The 17,159-nt window shown below is 39.8% G+C and overlaps 2 protein-coding genes across 2 annotated transcripts in view; both read left to right on the forward strand.

Annotated features, from left to right (window-relative positions):
* Positions 1–1,241: 1,241 nt before the first annotated feature.
* On the forward strand, positions 1,242–3,000 carry LOC135477781 (uncharacterized). The gene is made up of 3 exons (XM_064757984.1): positions 1,242–1,306; positions 2,265–2,271; positions 2,398–3,000. The coding sequence occupies exons 1-3, from the start codon at positions 1,242–1,244 to the stop codon at positions 2,998–3,000; spliced, it is 675 nt and encodes a 224-aa protein (XP_064614054.1).
* Positions 3,001–3,232: 232 nt separating this feature from the next.
* The window catches only part of LOC135477784 (uncharacterized), a 36,658-nt gene continuing 22,731 nt past the window's right edge, over positions 3,233–17,159 (forward strand). The window contains exon 1 of the mRNA XM_064757985.1: positions 3,233–3,253. Coding sequence (XP_064614055.1) covers positions 3,233–3,253 — 21 coding nt within the window. The remainder of the gene's footprint in view (positions 3,254–17,159) is intronic.

The following is a 17,159-nucleotide window of genomic DNA, read 5'->3' on the forward strand; positions in this document are numbered from 1 at the left end:
TATACTGTATATGACTTAAAAATTTGCACACCACATTAAACATTTTTAGAGGCTAATGAAAAATATTACTTTCGGTGCTGAAACTGCATGACATTTTTCAGTAAAATATTTTCCTGCATGTATCGTCCACAAAAACACTTTTTCTAAGAATCAGGCAAAGTAAGTAACTTAATTGTCATGCAAATGGACAAAAAATTAGATACATTAACTATCCGAACAAGAAGAGATCAGAACTAACATTTTTTTTTTATGAATTACTTAATAAGGTTATTAAGTGTCACCTTTCAACACATCAAACATATTAAACGCTGTTAACATTAAATCATGATATAATCAGTCCAACTGTCAGAGCATTTTACTGTGTCACTGAGCTGAGCTACCTGTATGGAGGATTTATCAACTAGTGTAACAGATCCCAACAGATTAACTTCATGCAATGAGAGATTACACTTGAAAAATGTTCCCACATATATCGTGAATGCTAATGATCTTGCAGCAAAAGGCACTAATTACTGTCTTTACATACATGTATGAGTCTGACAGACCATAATGATAACAATATAAGAATATGTTAATTTATCAAATGCACATGTATGTAACTAAGTCAATTTATACAATAAAAATGATTTATTTTAAGACACAATTTAACACGTTCACATTTCGAAAAAGATAAAGTTATACAGTGCGAGCATAAAACAAAAAAAGAGCTGCAGTCCCTGCAAATGTTCCACCCAGCAGGTGTGACAAGGTAGCGAGAGATGGCAAACAAATCCTCTATATTCGTAAAATTTCATCCATCATGATCAAGATATACATGTCAGAAATATTAAGAACACATCTGAGAGTGAAAATTGCAAATCATTGAATTCACTTTCAATCTGTCACACCAGTTAAGTCCCATTGATTTAAAACCACGCAATATATTAGGAATTACCGGGTAAATCCTGTGGTTGCCAATTTAAAACCAAAAAAGTGTTGAATTTTTCTGAATCCCAGTCTGATCAATGGAGGAATTAAGTCTCTCGTGATGACGTGGCTGATCAACGTTTCATTCCAATCAATGAGACACGGGAGTGAAAACAAATCCTGTTCTGTCACACTGGATTTCACTCTTATCACTGCCACATCAACAAACTCAAAATATTTTGACACTTAGTAGATACACTACAGAAAGACTGGAAGTATTAGATTTCTTAAATAACGAATATGCACCATGACAAAAAAAATTTTAATGGGTTTTAATGGCGAAGCTTTTAAAATTTGATTACATGCCCCTACTGATAGGTGACATATCAGGAGTGTGGAGGTGGGTTGGGCAGCTGTGGCCGTGGGTTGACACTACTGTCACAGCTGTAGCGGATCACAAATAGATCAACGGTAGGCAAAGTTTACCTAGCGAACGTACGTGTCCACTCAATCTGTGCCGCTAATCAATAAATAAACCAATATTGATCAATAACAGCTGCACTAAAGTTCTGACAAGATCCTGCTGGAGATGTACATCTGTAGAGTACAGTATGCTTCACATGGCTTTGAACTCATTCTTAAATGTAGTCCTATAACAGACAATAATAATTATATTTTGTGATTTATAAGCCAGCCAACACTAAGATATCAAAAACTGGAACAAAAATCCGGCTGAAAATCCACCATTTCATTTTTGTCGATCATGAGGTTTTAATTAATTTCCTGTTTTTCAAGGCTCTGTGATCATGCAAATATCTTAATTAAACCAAAACAATTGCTGGGGCAGTTCATATATTACACAAATTAGATGATTGTCAAGTTTTTGTTGTTACACCCTCCGATGAAATTATAACAAATTTATATTCATTCTGCCGGGGGCCTCGGTGACTCAGTTGGTTAGCGTGCTAGCGCAGCATGATGACCCAGGAGCCTCTGGGTCATTACTCCAATGCAGTCGCATGTGAGTTCAAGTCCAGCTCAGGCAGGCTTCCTCTCCGGCCGTACAAGGGAAGGTCTGCCAACAACCTGCTGATGGTCGTGGGTTTTTACTGGGTTTCCTCCCACCACAATGCTGGTCGCCGTCATATAAGTGAAACATTCTTGAGTATGGGGTAAAACACAAATCAAATAAATAAATAAATAAATATTTATTCTGCCAGTAGAACAACAATTTAAAATCAGTGTGGCCTTGATTCAATATGACTCCAACTCCCAAATCCCAAAACAAAAGAAAAAAAAAAACAAAAGCTGCTATAATTAAAATTAAATTTGATGTTTATTCTGGGTGATTTCCCCAGGTTTCAGGTAAGAGTGAAATATTCTTGGGTACGGCGTAAAACTTTTGTATCAATCAAATAAATAAATATACTAGGTGAAGGAAACCACAGTGCCAGGAGTAAACTTTCACTCAGCCACGGACTCCCTCCTCAGCCATGGACCCCCACCACAGCCACGCACCCCCTCCCCAGCCACGCACCCCCTCCCCAGCCAAGGACTCCCTCCCCAGCCAAGGACTCCCTCCACAGCCACGCACCCTTCCCTAGCCAAGGACTCCCTCCCCAGCCACGCACCCCCTCCCTAGCCAAGGACTCCCCACCCAGCCACTCCCCCCCCTCCCCAGCCAAGGACTCCCTCCCCAGCCAAGGACTCCCTCCACAGCCACGCACCCCCTCCCCAGCCAAGGACTCCCTCCCCAGCCAAGGGCCACACACCCCCTCCCCAGCCAAGGACTCCCTCCACAGCCACGCACCCCCTCCCCAGCCAAGGACTCCCTCCCCAGCCATGGATCCCCTCCACAGCCACGCTCCTCCTCCCCAGCCAAGGACTCCCGGCCCAGCCACACACCCCCTCCCCAGCCAAGGACTCCCTCCCCAGTCAAGGGTCTCTTCCACAGCCACGCACCCCCTCCCCAGCCAAGGGCTCCCTCCCCAGCCACAGACTCCATCCCCAGCCATGGACCCCCCTCCACAGCCACGCACCCCCTCCCCAGCCAAGGACTCCCTCCCTAGCCATGGACCCCCTCCACAGTTTTAATGCTTAAAACTCTTTTCAACATGTCCCATTTTACATGTACACGTATATTATTGTCCTGATACAAAAGTTTTACGCCGTACCCAAGAATATTTTTGGCGGTTTAGGACGCCAGCACAGCGCAATGACTCATGCTGCCTTCCTCTCCAGCCATACGTGGGAAGGTCTTCTGTATTTGTTCATCGCCAAATTCACAACTTTTTCACTTCTCCATTGGCAGTTAGTTTTATCCGTGATGGAAACCGGAGTGTTCAAGGTAAATCAAAGACCTTTAGCAAGTTACTAGCGAACTTTAATACATATGATGTTGAGATACACAAAATATTGGTGGCGGATAAATGGATTTCCAATGAACAACTTTACTGTACAAACAGCAATACGAGAGCTGTGGTGAACTTATTGGCACACCTGAAGCACTGACAGCTGAGGTAACGACAAATTCCCTGTCAAAGACTGGCTTTGAGCTCACACCTGTTGTAGTGCATGATGACTAGCACGTCGAAACAAGAGGCCATTTCGCTTGTGATATTTGTTTATTTTAGATTATTCCTGGCAAAAATTTCAAATACATGTAACAAAGCATGATAAAATTGTATCAAATTAAATGTAAGGTATTCTTTTCATATAAATGTATTCAGAAGATGGTTTTCATCAAGCTGTACCTGTACACTATATGCACATGTACACAGGTATGCTTGGGGTTTAATGTCGTACTCATTAGGCGTGTGGACTGTCTTCTGGTAGCTGAGCGAGCTCATGCTGCTGTCACTGAGGTATCATGCCGAAGATACCAGACATGACACCCCGCCCAGTCCCATTATACTCACAACAGGCCCGAACCACTCCTGCTTCCCTGCTTTAACCCTTCAATGCTGAGCACCAAGCAAGGCAGCAAACAAGGCCGTACCATTTTTGAAGTTTTTGATATGATCCGTTTTGGGTTAATATAAATAAAAATTTGTAGAAAAATGACGAATTAAGTTATCATATTTTTTCTTGATGTAAGTGATTTTTCAAGGAATGTGATGCAAACTGTGATTACTAAGAAATTTTACCAAAAAATGCTGCTTTTTAGCCGATCAGAGGGTTGCAGTTTGAAAAAAATCCAAAAATTTTATTACAAAATCCAACGTTCTGATCACTTACATGTGTACGTAGGTCAAAACGTTGTATTTTGTAATAAAATTGGAATTTTGGAGGAAAACACATAAAAACTTTATGACATATCATACATTAAATGGTGTGAGGTGAATGAAGATAATATTTGACGTAAATGTTTAAGACTAAAAAATTGAAGGCAAAATGCTTGAAAAGTAATACATATGTATTGTAATGAACATGCATGTACATGTAAACAAATAATTACACGATTAAGAATCACAGCAGCTGCATCTTGCTGTACAGCAAGTACTCAAGTTCTTCTATACGTTGTGAAATCTGATTTCTAGAGGAAGATCCCAAAAGGCACGTCACAAATATTAAACTACTACGGCAGATCCTTCAGATTTTCTGCATCACATTTTCAGCATAATTGATCACCACCTGGGGGATTGATCAGCACAGTGTCAAATGTTTCATACAATTATACATTACTTCACTTTGTATACGGATCAATACTCCAGCTCTGAAGTCTGATGGATTTAAAACTAATTGCAAGTGAAAGTGGACAAGTGCGGAAGAAACAAACATGCCAGATGCCGCATCATTTAGCCATCAAAAACACGTCATGTTTTACTCGCACAATTAATAATAATGGCTTTTTAACAAGACCATTTTTTTAGAGGTTCCTACTTCACGCATAATGCAACATTAAAATCACGATTTATCTCCATTTTGAACGAGAATTTTATTTGATCTGTCAAAAAGAAAATCCACAATTCAGGTTAATTTCAGAACCTCACCAATCATACCTGATGACAGGTTTCTGCCTGTTCTTTATATATCCATTATTCTGAAGATACATTAAACTTGCACTGCTTTTTTTTTCTAACAAACACATGAAAAATTAACAATGTGAAGACAATTACAAATTTCTAGATTTTCACCTGACTGCTCCCCCAATTAGAAGTTCATTTCTTGAAGCTTCAAGTTGCCTAAAATATTGATTTATTTTCGTTATTATTAGAAAGGTCTTAATTCATCCAAAAAAAATTGCCAGCATTCTCTGGTGGGTAACATTACTTGTAATTACACTCACAGATCTGTAATTTGCAAATTAACATATTTGCATGTGATGACATAAAATTTCATTGATTTTTCTCTACTTTGAGCAACAGCTGACTAGAAGTTTATTTTATCTGTGAAAAAGCCCATTTAGAATAGAGGGAGTGAGTGAGTGCCTGGGGTTTAACTTCGTCATTTAGAATTGAAAAAGTCAGAATAAAAAAACAGTCAGTAGATTTAACTGATTTATTAGATGTACTGTGCATGTTGACAATTTTACACACGACATCAACTGGTTAATCATGATGATATTGTGAATTCATTATCTGGTGAACCTGTTCACATGTGAAATCATCAGTAGGGTACTAACTCACACTATGACAATTTCACAACTTTTTTCCTGTCAGGCTTTTCCCCTGGGTCTAGCTTTACTTGCTCCATCAGCCAGTTTTAATATAACATGACTGTATGTGCATGTCAACTCTATAATTTATTTATTTATTTGATTAGTGTTTTACGCCGTACTCAAGAATATTTCACTTATATGACGGCGGCCAGCATTATGGTGGGAGGAAGCCGGGTACAGGCCGGGGGAAACCCACGACCATCCGCAGGTTGCTGGCAGACCTTCCCACTTACGGCCGGAGAGAGGAAGCCAGCATGAGCAGGACTTGAACTCACAGCGCAACTCTATAAATATGTTGGCCTGGATACCATATTGGTGAGTCAGACTCAATACCTTGCATATGCTTGTTCATGTGATTGTAAGGGTGTGTCATGTCTGGTGTCTTAAGCATGACATTCCAGTCAAACAACACTGTAAACATGCTGTCTTTTTTCACTAACCTAACCTATGGGCAGGTGCCACTTGAGGTATTATACAGTGTACATGATTATGGATGTCTACGTGTACTTGCAACAAGCCAGACAAAAATTAATGGAGGCCAGCTAGTCTTGATGGTGATACATATATTTTAATGCTGTCTCCTCTGAGTCCTGTAGAAGACAACATCCTGCCCACCGTGTGCTGCTGCCAGATTGACCATTACTCGGGCTCAGTACTATCCTCTTATGTTAGGTAAAACCCAGAAATTAAGGTCCCAAAGGTGTCAATGTTACAGTTGTATAGACATGATCTGACTACCTGTAAGAAGTGGCCAAAGGTCTCAGGCTCTTCAGGATGCTCTAATCTTTCAGCCACATATGTTCTGTTTCTATAAGGTTAACTGTTTGTTTTCAACCCATACATACATAACAGGAGCCTTAGATGAAACATTTAACAGGTCTAAGGATGTTGCTCTCTTTTTAAAGGTGAAGAAAACATAAAAATGATGCCAAAATCAGATGAAAGGGCATCAATATTTATTTGCAGATGTGGTCTTTAATATTTCTTCCGATGTTTTTTTTTTTCAGGAGAAAAGGTATTTGAAAATATTTTTGTGTGGCGGGCCTTTGGGATCACCTTCTGGTACTTATCGTTGTTGAATAATAATGGTCTAAATAAGGATGTGATGCTTGTCTAATAAATATATTTGAATGTAAATTTGTTGTTTATATCCAAAGGTATGCATTTAATCTAAATTATGATAATACTAAACATATAAATATAATCAAAATCCGACCTGAACAGATTTGTTAGCTGGAAAGACGAAATTCTAGTGCTAATACATTTATTAAACATGTGTTACATCCTCATTTACAATGTTATTAAACAAAGACTATATATACCAAAAGGCAGTCCCAAATGCCCACCATACAAGAATTATTTTCAGAAGTCTTTTTCTCTTTAAAGAAATATAAAAAAAAATATTGAAGACCATATTCACGACTAACTTTTTGCACTCTTTCAATATAACATTATGTAACTTTTGTGTTTTCTCTACCTCTAACAAAACAGATTGACTGGTATATTTATACAATTTTTTTTGATTGATTGTGTTTGAGTACATGAGTGAAGCAACCATAACACCCGAAAAGTTTTTAGGGTGTAGGTACATGGTTCCCTTTGTAGTTATTTCTGTGAAAGGTTTCCACAGACACCTTCCACATACAACCGGTACTAGTATGTTCTCCCTAAACTTTGCCAAAACTCTTTTCCACATTCAACCAACAAGGGGACCTAGAATGTTCCCTAAACTCATTGTCCATAGAAACCTTCCAAATACAACCAACAAGGGGACCTGGTACGTTCCCTAGCTAAAAACATTGTCCATGCTTTAAAAAATTTCCACAAACAAACAACAAAGGGATCTAGTATGTTCCCTTATCCATTTGCCCACAGAAACCTTCCTCATACAACCAACAAGGGGACATAGTATGTTCCCTAAACTCATTGTCCATAGAAACCTTCCACATACAACCAACAAGGGGATCCTAGTTGGTTCCCTAAACTCTTTGTCCACAGAAACCTTTCACATACGACCTACAAATGGACCTTGTACGTTCCCTAAACCCATTGTCCATAGAAACCCTTCACATACAACCAGCAACGGGCATCTAGTAGGCTCCCTAAACCCATTGTCTGTAGAAACTTTCCACATACATCTACAACCAACAAGGGGACCTGGTATGTTCCCTAAACCCATTGTCCATGGAAACCTTCCACATACAACCACCAAGAGGATTTAGTACGTTCCCTAAACCCATTGTCCATGGAAACCTTCCACATACAACCACCAAGAGGATTTAGTACGTTCCCTAAACCCATTGTCCATGGAAACCTTCCACATACAACCACCAAGAGGATTTAGTACGTTCCCTAAACCCATTGTCCATGGAAACCTTCCACATACAACCACCAAGAGGGCCTAGTATGTTCCCTAAACCCATTGTCCATAGAAACCTTCCACATACAACCACCAAGAGGATCTTATAGAATGTTCCCTAAACTCTTTACCTAAAGAAACCTTCGACACAAACAATAAGGCGACATAGTATGTTTCCTAAACACTTTGGTCCTCGTTTACAGAAACATGTATTTATTGATTTATTTGATTCGAGTTTTATGGCGTGCTCAACAACACTTTACTTATGCGACATGGCCACATTTTGGTGGGAGGAAACTGGGCCTGGCCTGGGGAAAACCCATGGACATTCGCAGTTTGCTCAATGACCTTCCCACTTAAGGACGGACAGGATGCCAGCATGAGCTGAACTTGAACTCACAGCCACCGCACCTATAAGAGGCTTCTGAGTCATGTATTATGCTAAAAAGTGTGAGTCAATTTCCTCTTCCATAGTGCGAAGTGAGATTTATTGAATACCATAAACAATGTTTCTGGAGAGAAGTGATCTTGCTCAATGATCAAAATACATGTGCATCCCTCCAACTACAGCTACAAAGTAGATCCACAAGAGTTCTAGAGATCAAATCCAGCTTCTGCGGGTTTGGTTGTCAGAATGTCAGAATGCTTGCCACTGGTGCTGTGCCGGCTTCCACACTTCATGACAGCTATCAGTTAATTGAAATGAGTGTGGTGTAAAACACGAACTAAAAAATAAACATGTAAATCTACATTTCTAGTATCATGGGTTATTTTCATCTCTCACTGGACAGTCATACTTCATTCTTAATATCCCTCAGACATGGACTTAATCTAAAACAAATGACACCAACATAAAACCCATGCAGTGCACTCATTAATACATAGCACCAGAGTTTCTACTTCACAAACAATTCTGATGACAAAACTAATTTGGCCATTGTCTATAGAATCGAGTTTCCAGAGAATCCTGCCAGCAGTCATCCTACCAATTTAAATTCCATACAATTCCAGCCCCCCAGCAAATTCCGGAAATCATTCGCCACCACGATCCATCTAAGTTCGTGATCACAACCAGTGTGGTGCCAATACAGACAACCAGCATGCAGGGACACTCTATCAGGGTCTCCAATTATGGGACTAACAGGGAGCAGGTGCAGATATAACACAGTGACATTAATCAAGTTTCCTAAGTTCTTTTTTTCGTAAAATACGGACAACCAAAATAAGCTCTTAATCTGTTTTTTTTTTTTGTTTTTATTCTCTTGAACTTTACACTATTTTTTTTTTTTTTTTTTTTTTTTTTTTTGATTGGTGTTTTACGCCGTACTCAAGAATATTTCACTTATACGACGGCGGCCAGCATTATGGTGGGTGGAAACCTGGCACAGCCCGGGGGAAACCCATGACCATCCGCAGCTTGCTGGAAGACCTTCGCACTTACGGCCGGAGAGGAAGCCAGCATGAGCTGGACTTGAACTCACAGCGACCGCATTGGTGAGAGGCTCCTGGGTCATTACGCTGCGCTAGCGCGCTAACCGACTGAGCCACGGAGGCCCCTTTACACTATATAGAACTCCTTGTAGATTTATCTTTCAGTTAATACTTCCAGAAGCACATGCCAAAAACATTGTTGATGTATCCTTCAGACTAATTATAACAGACAACTTTTAGATTTCTTTTTGAGGAGTGTGGAGTACATCTATGTGTAGTTACATTTGTAAAACCATGCATAATTTACAAATCCAATAAGTGCTTCATGTACTGTAAAGAACACTAAAGGTGTTAGACAAGTTCAACCTGGTAAGCTGAGTGAAGTCTAAGGCTACAGGTAGTATCAGAAGAGAGGTGAGAGTACCAAGGTGTCAATGTATCAACCAATAGAATGCACAGACAGAGATGCCTTATAACTCTGCCTGACAAACACTGTCAGCCATTTGATGGAGGTACCACATTTGTACAACATGAAAGCAGCCCACAAGACTGATTGGCACAGTAGCAGTGATGCCTCTCATTGACAAAGAGGACAGGTAACAAAAGGAAAATGTTTCAATTACAGACAGAAGGATACCTCAAACTCCAAGTTAAAAAATACCGAAGATGGAAAAAAATTGCAGCGGTCCACATCAATTTGGAATTGATTACCCTTGTTAAGCACAGGGAGGAAAGAGTGGGTAAATTTTTCTACCTTCTGAGCCTAAGGGTCTTCCGGCTAGGTGACAATGCCCTCAGAAGATTCTCTCCTGTTGCCTTTCATTTATTATTTACCCCAGACAGACTGTTCTCTGACCCTGACAAGACAATTGAGGTTACGTGTGGAGAACATTGAGACATGATTACACTCTAAACCATTTATAGTTATATGCTAAAAGCAGCCCCACAATTTCTGTCCGTTTGATCTGTCTGGGCTCCGGAGACGGGATCAAATTCAGAATCCACTTAATACCTGTCCTCTGCCTTCCGTCTCCAATTAGGCTCTGTATCAACTAACAAACTGTCCTCTTGAAGCATATGGCCAACAGGCCATAGATCTATCAGCCTGGAGGGCACGCATGCTCCCTTGTGTTCAAGCAGGATAGTCTCCTCTTAAGTAATGTTCAGCTTGAACTTTGCTTCCTTTGAAGGAAAAGTAGAAAATGTCACAGCAAGCACCTGGCCTGCAGCTGGCAGGTTACACTTGAAGACCTCATCCTATTGACGATCTACAAGTTTATCCCAAATTACAATTGATTTACCATTTATAAGCCTACATCTACATGCATGTAGTACATACACTCTGCCTTCATTCACAAATTTAACATCAACATTCGTATTCATTTTACTGTTTATAATCCTTGTACATGTACTTTTTCACCAATTTACAATTAATATACACATATACTTATTTATTTCATTTGTGTTTTATGCCATACTCAGGAATATTTCACCTATACGAGGTAACCAGCATGATGGTGGGAGGACACCAGGCAGACTCCAGGGGAAACCAGATTGCTGGTACATCTTCCCACATAGGGCTGGACAGGAAGCCAGCAGGAACTGGACTTGAATATACAGCGACCGCATAGGTGAGAGGCACCTCGGCCATTGCACCGTGCTGGCATACTAACCACTTTGGCCATGGAGGTCTCCTTGCAATTAATAAATTTGCCTTGTGCTTCCCAATTCTCATTATTGAGCATTACGATTTTTCACCTTTTCCACAAATTTACTGTTCACAAAAAAATTATTTTTTTTCCCAATTTTTTGTAAACTTTTTATCAGCCTATACCACTGTAGAAACCTATACACATACATGTTGTACATATTTCTCACTTTAGTATTTATAAAACTACATGTAGTACTCTTTCCCCAAGTTAGCACTGATATTTAAGAAAAAAATTCTTAATCTAAACTTCATAAATCTATTTCTTTTACCTCAAAAAACCACCTACAAAACAGTAACAGCTGGCTTCTTCTAGTTCAGATGCCTAACCTTTTGAAAATTTATGATAGACCGTTACTTTTATTTACAAATTATCTCCTTTTTAAGAAGGGTTTCAGAGTTAAACCATGGGTGTCTAAACTCATTGTCCATAGAAACCTCTTACACACAAACAAGGGAACCTAGTATGTTCCCTAAACCGTTTGCCCGCAGAAACCTTCCACAAACGACCAGCAAGGGGACCCAGTACATGCATGTCCCCTAAATTCTTTCCTCAGAAAAACCCTTCACAAACAACCACCAAGAGGATCCCATAGTATGTTCCCTAAACCATTTGCCCGCAGAAACCTTCCACATACAACCAACAAGGGGACCCAGTACATGTATGTCCCCTAAATTCTTTCCTCAAAGAAACCCTTCACATACAACCACAAAGAGGATCCCATAGTATGTTCCCTGAAATCTTTACCCAAAGAATCCTTCCAAACAAACAACAAGGGGACCTAGTAAGTTTCCTAAACTCTTTAGTCCTCGTTTACATGCACTTGTTTTTATTTATCTGACTGGAGTTTTACGTCATACGCAACAACATTTCACTTATACGACGGCAGCCGGCATTATGGTGGGAGGTACATGTAACTGGGCCCAGCCTGGGAAAAACCCATGACCATTCGCAGTTTGCTCAATGACCTTCCCACTTAAGGCCGGACAGGATGCCAGCATGAGCTGAACTCACAGCGAGTGCACTCATAAGAGGCTCCTGGGTCATGTATTATGCTAAAAAGTATGATTCAATTTCCTCTTACATAGTGCTATAAAGTGAGATTTATTGAATACAATAAAACAATGTTTCTGGAGAGAAGTGATCTTGCTCAATGATCAAAATACATGTGCATCCCTCCAGCTACAGCTACAAATTAGATCCACAAGAGTTCTAGAGATCAAATCCAGCTTCTGCTCAATTCGTCAGAATATCAGAATGCTTGCTACTGGTGCTGTGCCGGCTTCCACACTTCATGACAGCTATCAGTTAACTGAAATGAGTGTGGTGTAAAACACAAACTAATAAATAAACAAATACATGTAAATCTACATTTCTGGTATCATGGGTTATTTTCATCTCTCACTGGACAGTCATACTTCATTCTTAATTTCCCTCAGACGTGGACTTAATCTAAAACAAATGACACCAACATAAAACCAATGGAGTGCACTCATTTAAACATAGCATAAGAGTTTCTACTTCATTTCACAAACAATTCTGATGACAAAACTAATTTGGCCGTTGTCTATAGAATCAAGTTTCCAGTCAATCCTGGCAGCAGTCATCCTACCAATTTAAATTCCATACAATTCCAGCCCCCCAGCAAATTCCGGAAATCATTCGCCACCACGATCCATCTAAGTTCGTGATCACAACCAGTGTGGTGCCAATACAGACAACCAGCATGCAGGGACACTCTATCAGGGTCTCCAATTATGGGACTAACAGGAAGCAGGTGCAGATATAACACAGTGACATTCATCAAGTTTCTTAAGTTCTTTTTTTCCTAAAATACGGACAACCAAAAAAAACTCTTAATCTGTTTTTTTTTTTGTTTCTATTCTCTCAAACTTTACACTATATAGAACTCCTTGTAGATTGATCTTTCAGTTAATACTTCCAGAAGCACATGCCAAAAACATTGTTGATGTATCCTTCAGACTAATTACAACAGACAACTTTTAGATTTCTTTGTCAGATTGGGTATTTGTGTTTTTTTTGTGGGGGGGGGGGGAACTCAAATGGTGTGGAGTACATGTCCTTGTAGTTACATTTGTAAAACCATGCATAATTTACAAATCCAATAAGTGCTTCATGTACTGTAAAGAACACTAAAGGTGTTGACCAAGTTCAACCTGGACAGACAGAGATGCCTTCTAACTCTGCCTGACAAACACTGTCAGCCATTTGATGGAGGTACCACTTTTGTACAACATGAAAGCAGCCAACAAGACTGATTGGCACAGTAGCCGCGATGCCGCTCATTGACAAAGAGGACAGGTAACAAAAGGAAAATGTTTCAATTGCAGACAGAAGGATACCTCAAACTCCAAGATAAAAAATACTGAAGATGGAAGAACTTTGCAGCGGTCCACATCAATTTGGAATTGATTACCCTTGTTAAGCACAGGGAGGAAAGAGTGGGTAAATTTTTCTACCTTCTGAGCCTAAGGGGCATCCGGCTAGGTGACAATGCCCTCAGGAGATTCTCTCCCATTGCCTCTCATTTATTATTTATCCCAGACAGACTGTTCTCTGACCCTGACAAGACAACTGAGATTATGTGGGGAGGACAATGAGACATGATTACACTCTAAAGCATTTATAGTTATATGCTAAAAGCAGCCCCACAATTTCTGTCCGTTTGATCTGTCTGGGCTCCGGAGACGGGATCAAATTCAGAATCCACTTAATACCTGTCCTCTGCCTTCCGTCTCCAATTAGGCTCTGTATCAACTAACAAACTGTCCTCTTGAAGCATACAACCAACAGGCCATAGATCTATCACCCTTCTATCGACGGGTTAAAACTTACAGGATTTACTCCCGCATAATTCTTACAACATGGAGAAAATTTTTTTACCCATAATATTATGAAACAGACAGAAAAATTCCTGTGTATATGTACTGTATATACAGAAATTTATTTATTTCACTTGTGTTTTACACCATTCACAAAACTATTTTACATGTTTGCACCTGTACAACTCATGAAAATGTCTATTTATCATGCCCATCAGGTGTTTTATTTGATCGCTCCTTTAAGGCACGGAACCACACCCTAGTGCCTAACCAATGGTCATATAAGGTACATAAAGGTTAGTTGTAAAATTGTGCTCTTTATTCTACACATATAAATTGGTCATCTTCATATAATACTAATTCAAGTTTTCCAACTTATACAAGACATATACATGTACCATATAACAAGGCTATGCTTATAGATATTTTAGTTCCACAAATTCTTTGAGCTCCCAAACTGCGCACAAGCTAATGATACAGTATCAGTTTTAAAACAAGTAAATTGGACCAAAAGTATCATGGCTAATACCAACAAAAAGTTAAAGTTTTCATACAAATTTCTTTCATCATCCACAGACTTTAAAGCTTTCAGAAAGCATCATTCTGAGTTGCATTTGATAAAAATTCCTTATGCATGGTAACAATGTCACTTTTTAAGATCAACTGGGATCAGATGCTTAAATTGTTCTAGATATGTTACAAAAACAATGCAAAATTTTGACAGACTGACTCACACAAAGCGACACAGAAAGACAAAGCGATCTACAGAACTACTAAACGCATCAAAAAAACAATATGCTATTTCTATCTCCACCGCAATTTCAAAGCACTTATTTAATACTAACCTATGCCTCTAAAAAGTCTACCATTTCCAAGTCTTTTTCTTAGCTAAATTGGTGGACGTTCCACCACATCCGCCGTGGTCGACAGTTTCCAGGAAATCTTTTCTATTCCTTTTCCCTTAGTTCTTTCACCTGCCAGGCAGGCCTGCTCGCAGACGACGCTCATCCAGATAGGGGTCGCCGGTACTGTTAGAGCCAAGTGGAAATTACAAGTGTGTGACGGCCTAAATTGGCCGGAGATTGTTTGCGCAAATGTGAACTCACTCAGTAATGGGCCGGCGGGCGTTCATTGTTCACCAGTTGATCACTGACGGTTTGGTCGAGAGTTGATAGACAACCTCTCCCATTGCTCCCATCGTCCCCAGCTTCCTCCGGACAGTGTTACTGCTAAGACACCCCCCCCCCCCCCCCAATCTGTCGGCTTATTAAACCGATTCGACTGCCACGTACCAGACTGTCACAAAGCCGTAGACTCCCTTGGCTGCCAGAAGCTCTCCAAGCCATTCGCTTGTCATTATGTCTTAACATAATACACTGAATGACTAAAACAAGTACAGTTCTTTCCCTGCTCCTAGATGAGAACAGACCCTGGTAAAATTAATCCAGAAACCCTTGCCTACTAATGATACATGTAAATAACCTAAACTGTCTACTCCAAAGTGTGAATTTTTAAAGGCAAATAAGTCATAAGATCTTACTTTTTGGGCTGAAACTTACATTTTCCAGTAGAAAAACACTGTTGTAAGCTAGGTCAATACTTTGCACCTTTGGCCACTCATTAAGTCCCATGTCTTGGACATATATAGTCAGAATAAATGTATATGAAATTATTACTTATTTATTTATTTGATTGGTGTTTTATATTGTGCTCAAGAATATTCCACAACAGCAGCCAGCATTACAGTGGGAGGAAACTGGTTCAAGCCCGAGGGAAACTCATGACCATCCACAGGTTGCAGGTTTCCCACGTAGGGCCAGAGAGGAAGCCAGCATGAGCAGGACTTGAACTCACGGTTACCATGTTGGTAAGATTTTATTTATTTATTTGATTGGTGTTTTATATTGTGCTCAAGAATATTCCACAACAGCAGCCAGCATTACAGTGGGAGGAAACTGGTTCAAGCCCGAGGGAAACTCATGACCATCCACAGGTTGCAGGTTTCCCACGTAGGGCCAGAGAGGAAGCCAGCATGAGCAGGACTTGAATTCACGGTGACCGTGTTGGTAAGAAGATCCCTCGACCATGGAGGCTGCCTCTAGGGAATTACAAGTTTGAGCTTTAATTTTCTTCAATGTTTCAACTACATGTATACATGGTGTACATATACAAATAATAAGGGCGCAGTAAAATGTCCGACATCAGCCCAATAAACATTAGAAAACATAGTCCAATACATGCTGAGTAAGGATATATTTAAAACGAAAAGTCCTGCATATCATAATGTATAAGAGATACCCAAGTCATGTATGAATCTGTGCTTAACGCTATTATCGTTATTAACGATTACACTTTCTGCATATATAGCACAGACTCTAGTGCTAAAAATTGGCTGAGACCACTGCGGATTTCAACCTCAGGGTTAGGCACCAAATCACCATCAGTCTATGTCAACCGTCTAGACCACTCGACAAACAGGCCTGCCATAAACATAGAAGGTAGCTGACCGGTAGACTTTACAGCGAACATGCATTACCCTTCTGATGATCAGAAATGACAAGGCTCCCTTTCAATAAGTGAATATATCAGACAGGTATAGATCTATCTCATTTAGAATATGGAATAAGAAATAATATTATCATTACTAGGGATTACCCGGACTATTTGCCATTCACACATGTAAGCCTACTTCTCCATCACTAATGGCCTCATTATCATCTCCAGAAAATGATTTATTTGTTTGTTTATTTATTTATTTATTTATTTGATTGTTGTCAATGCCATATATTCAATCAGTTTTCACTTGTACAATGGTGGTCAGTTTTATGAGTGGAGGAAACCAGAGTGTCAGAGGTAGAATTAGCTCCTGACCTCTGGCAAGTTAGGCAAATTTTCCCAGATATGCACACCCTATCATATACATGTACATGAAAAACAAAGTAGTCTTGTAAGTCAGAAGTTCTGGCAGCAACCTGCGGAAAGTCATGGTTATCCCTCAGGATCTTCCCAGTTGCCTCCAACCATAATGCTGGCTGCAGATGTATAAGTGAAATATTCTTGTGTTCAGAGTAAAACACCAATCAAATAATAAAATATGTGTATAATATACATACGTGTACGTGGAAAACAAGAACAAGTTAAGACTGCACAGACACGTTCGGTTATAGCCACCAAGTCCCACGGGCAGAAAGAGTGCTGCGAGGAATGGACAAATTTCCGGTGCAAGACTAGGTTGGAACCCGTGCCACATG

The sequence above is a fragment of the Liolophura sinensis genome, chromosome 11 (assembly GCF_032854445.1).
Source record: "Liolophura sinensis isolate JHLJ2023 chromosome 11, CUHK_Ljap_v2, whole genome shotgun sequence".
Lineage (NCBI taxonomy): Eukaryota > Metazoa > Mollusca > Polyplacophora > Chitonida > Chitonidae > Liolophura > Liolophura sinensis.

Bases quoted from the DNA above. Each gene is read 5' to 3' on its own strand.
- LOC135477781 (XM_064757984.1), top strand. From the start codon at position 1,242: ATGGCGAAGCTTTTAAAATTTGATTACATGCCCCTACTGATAGGTGAC.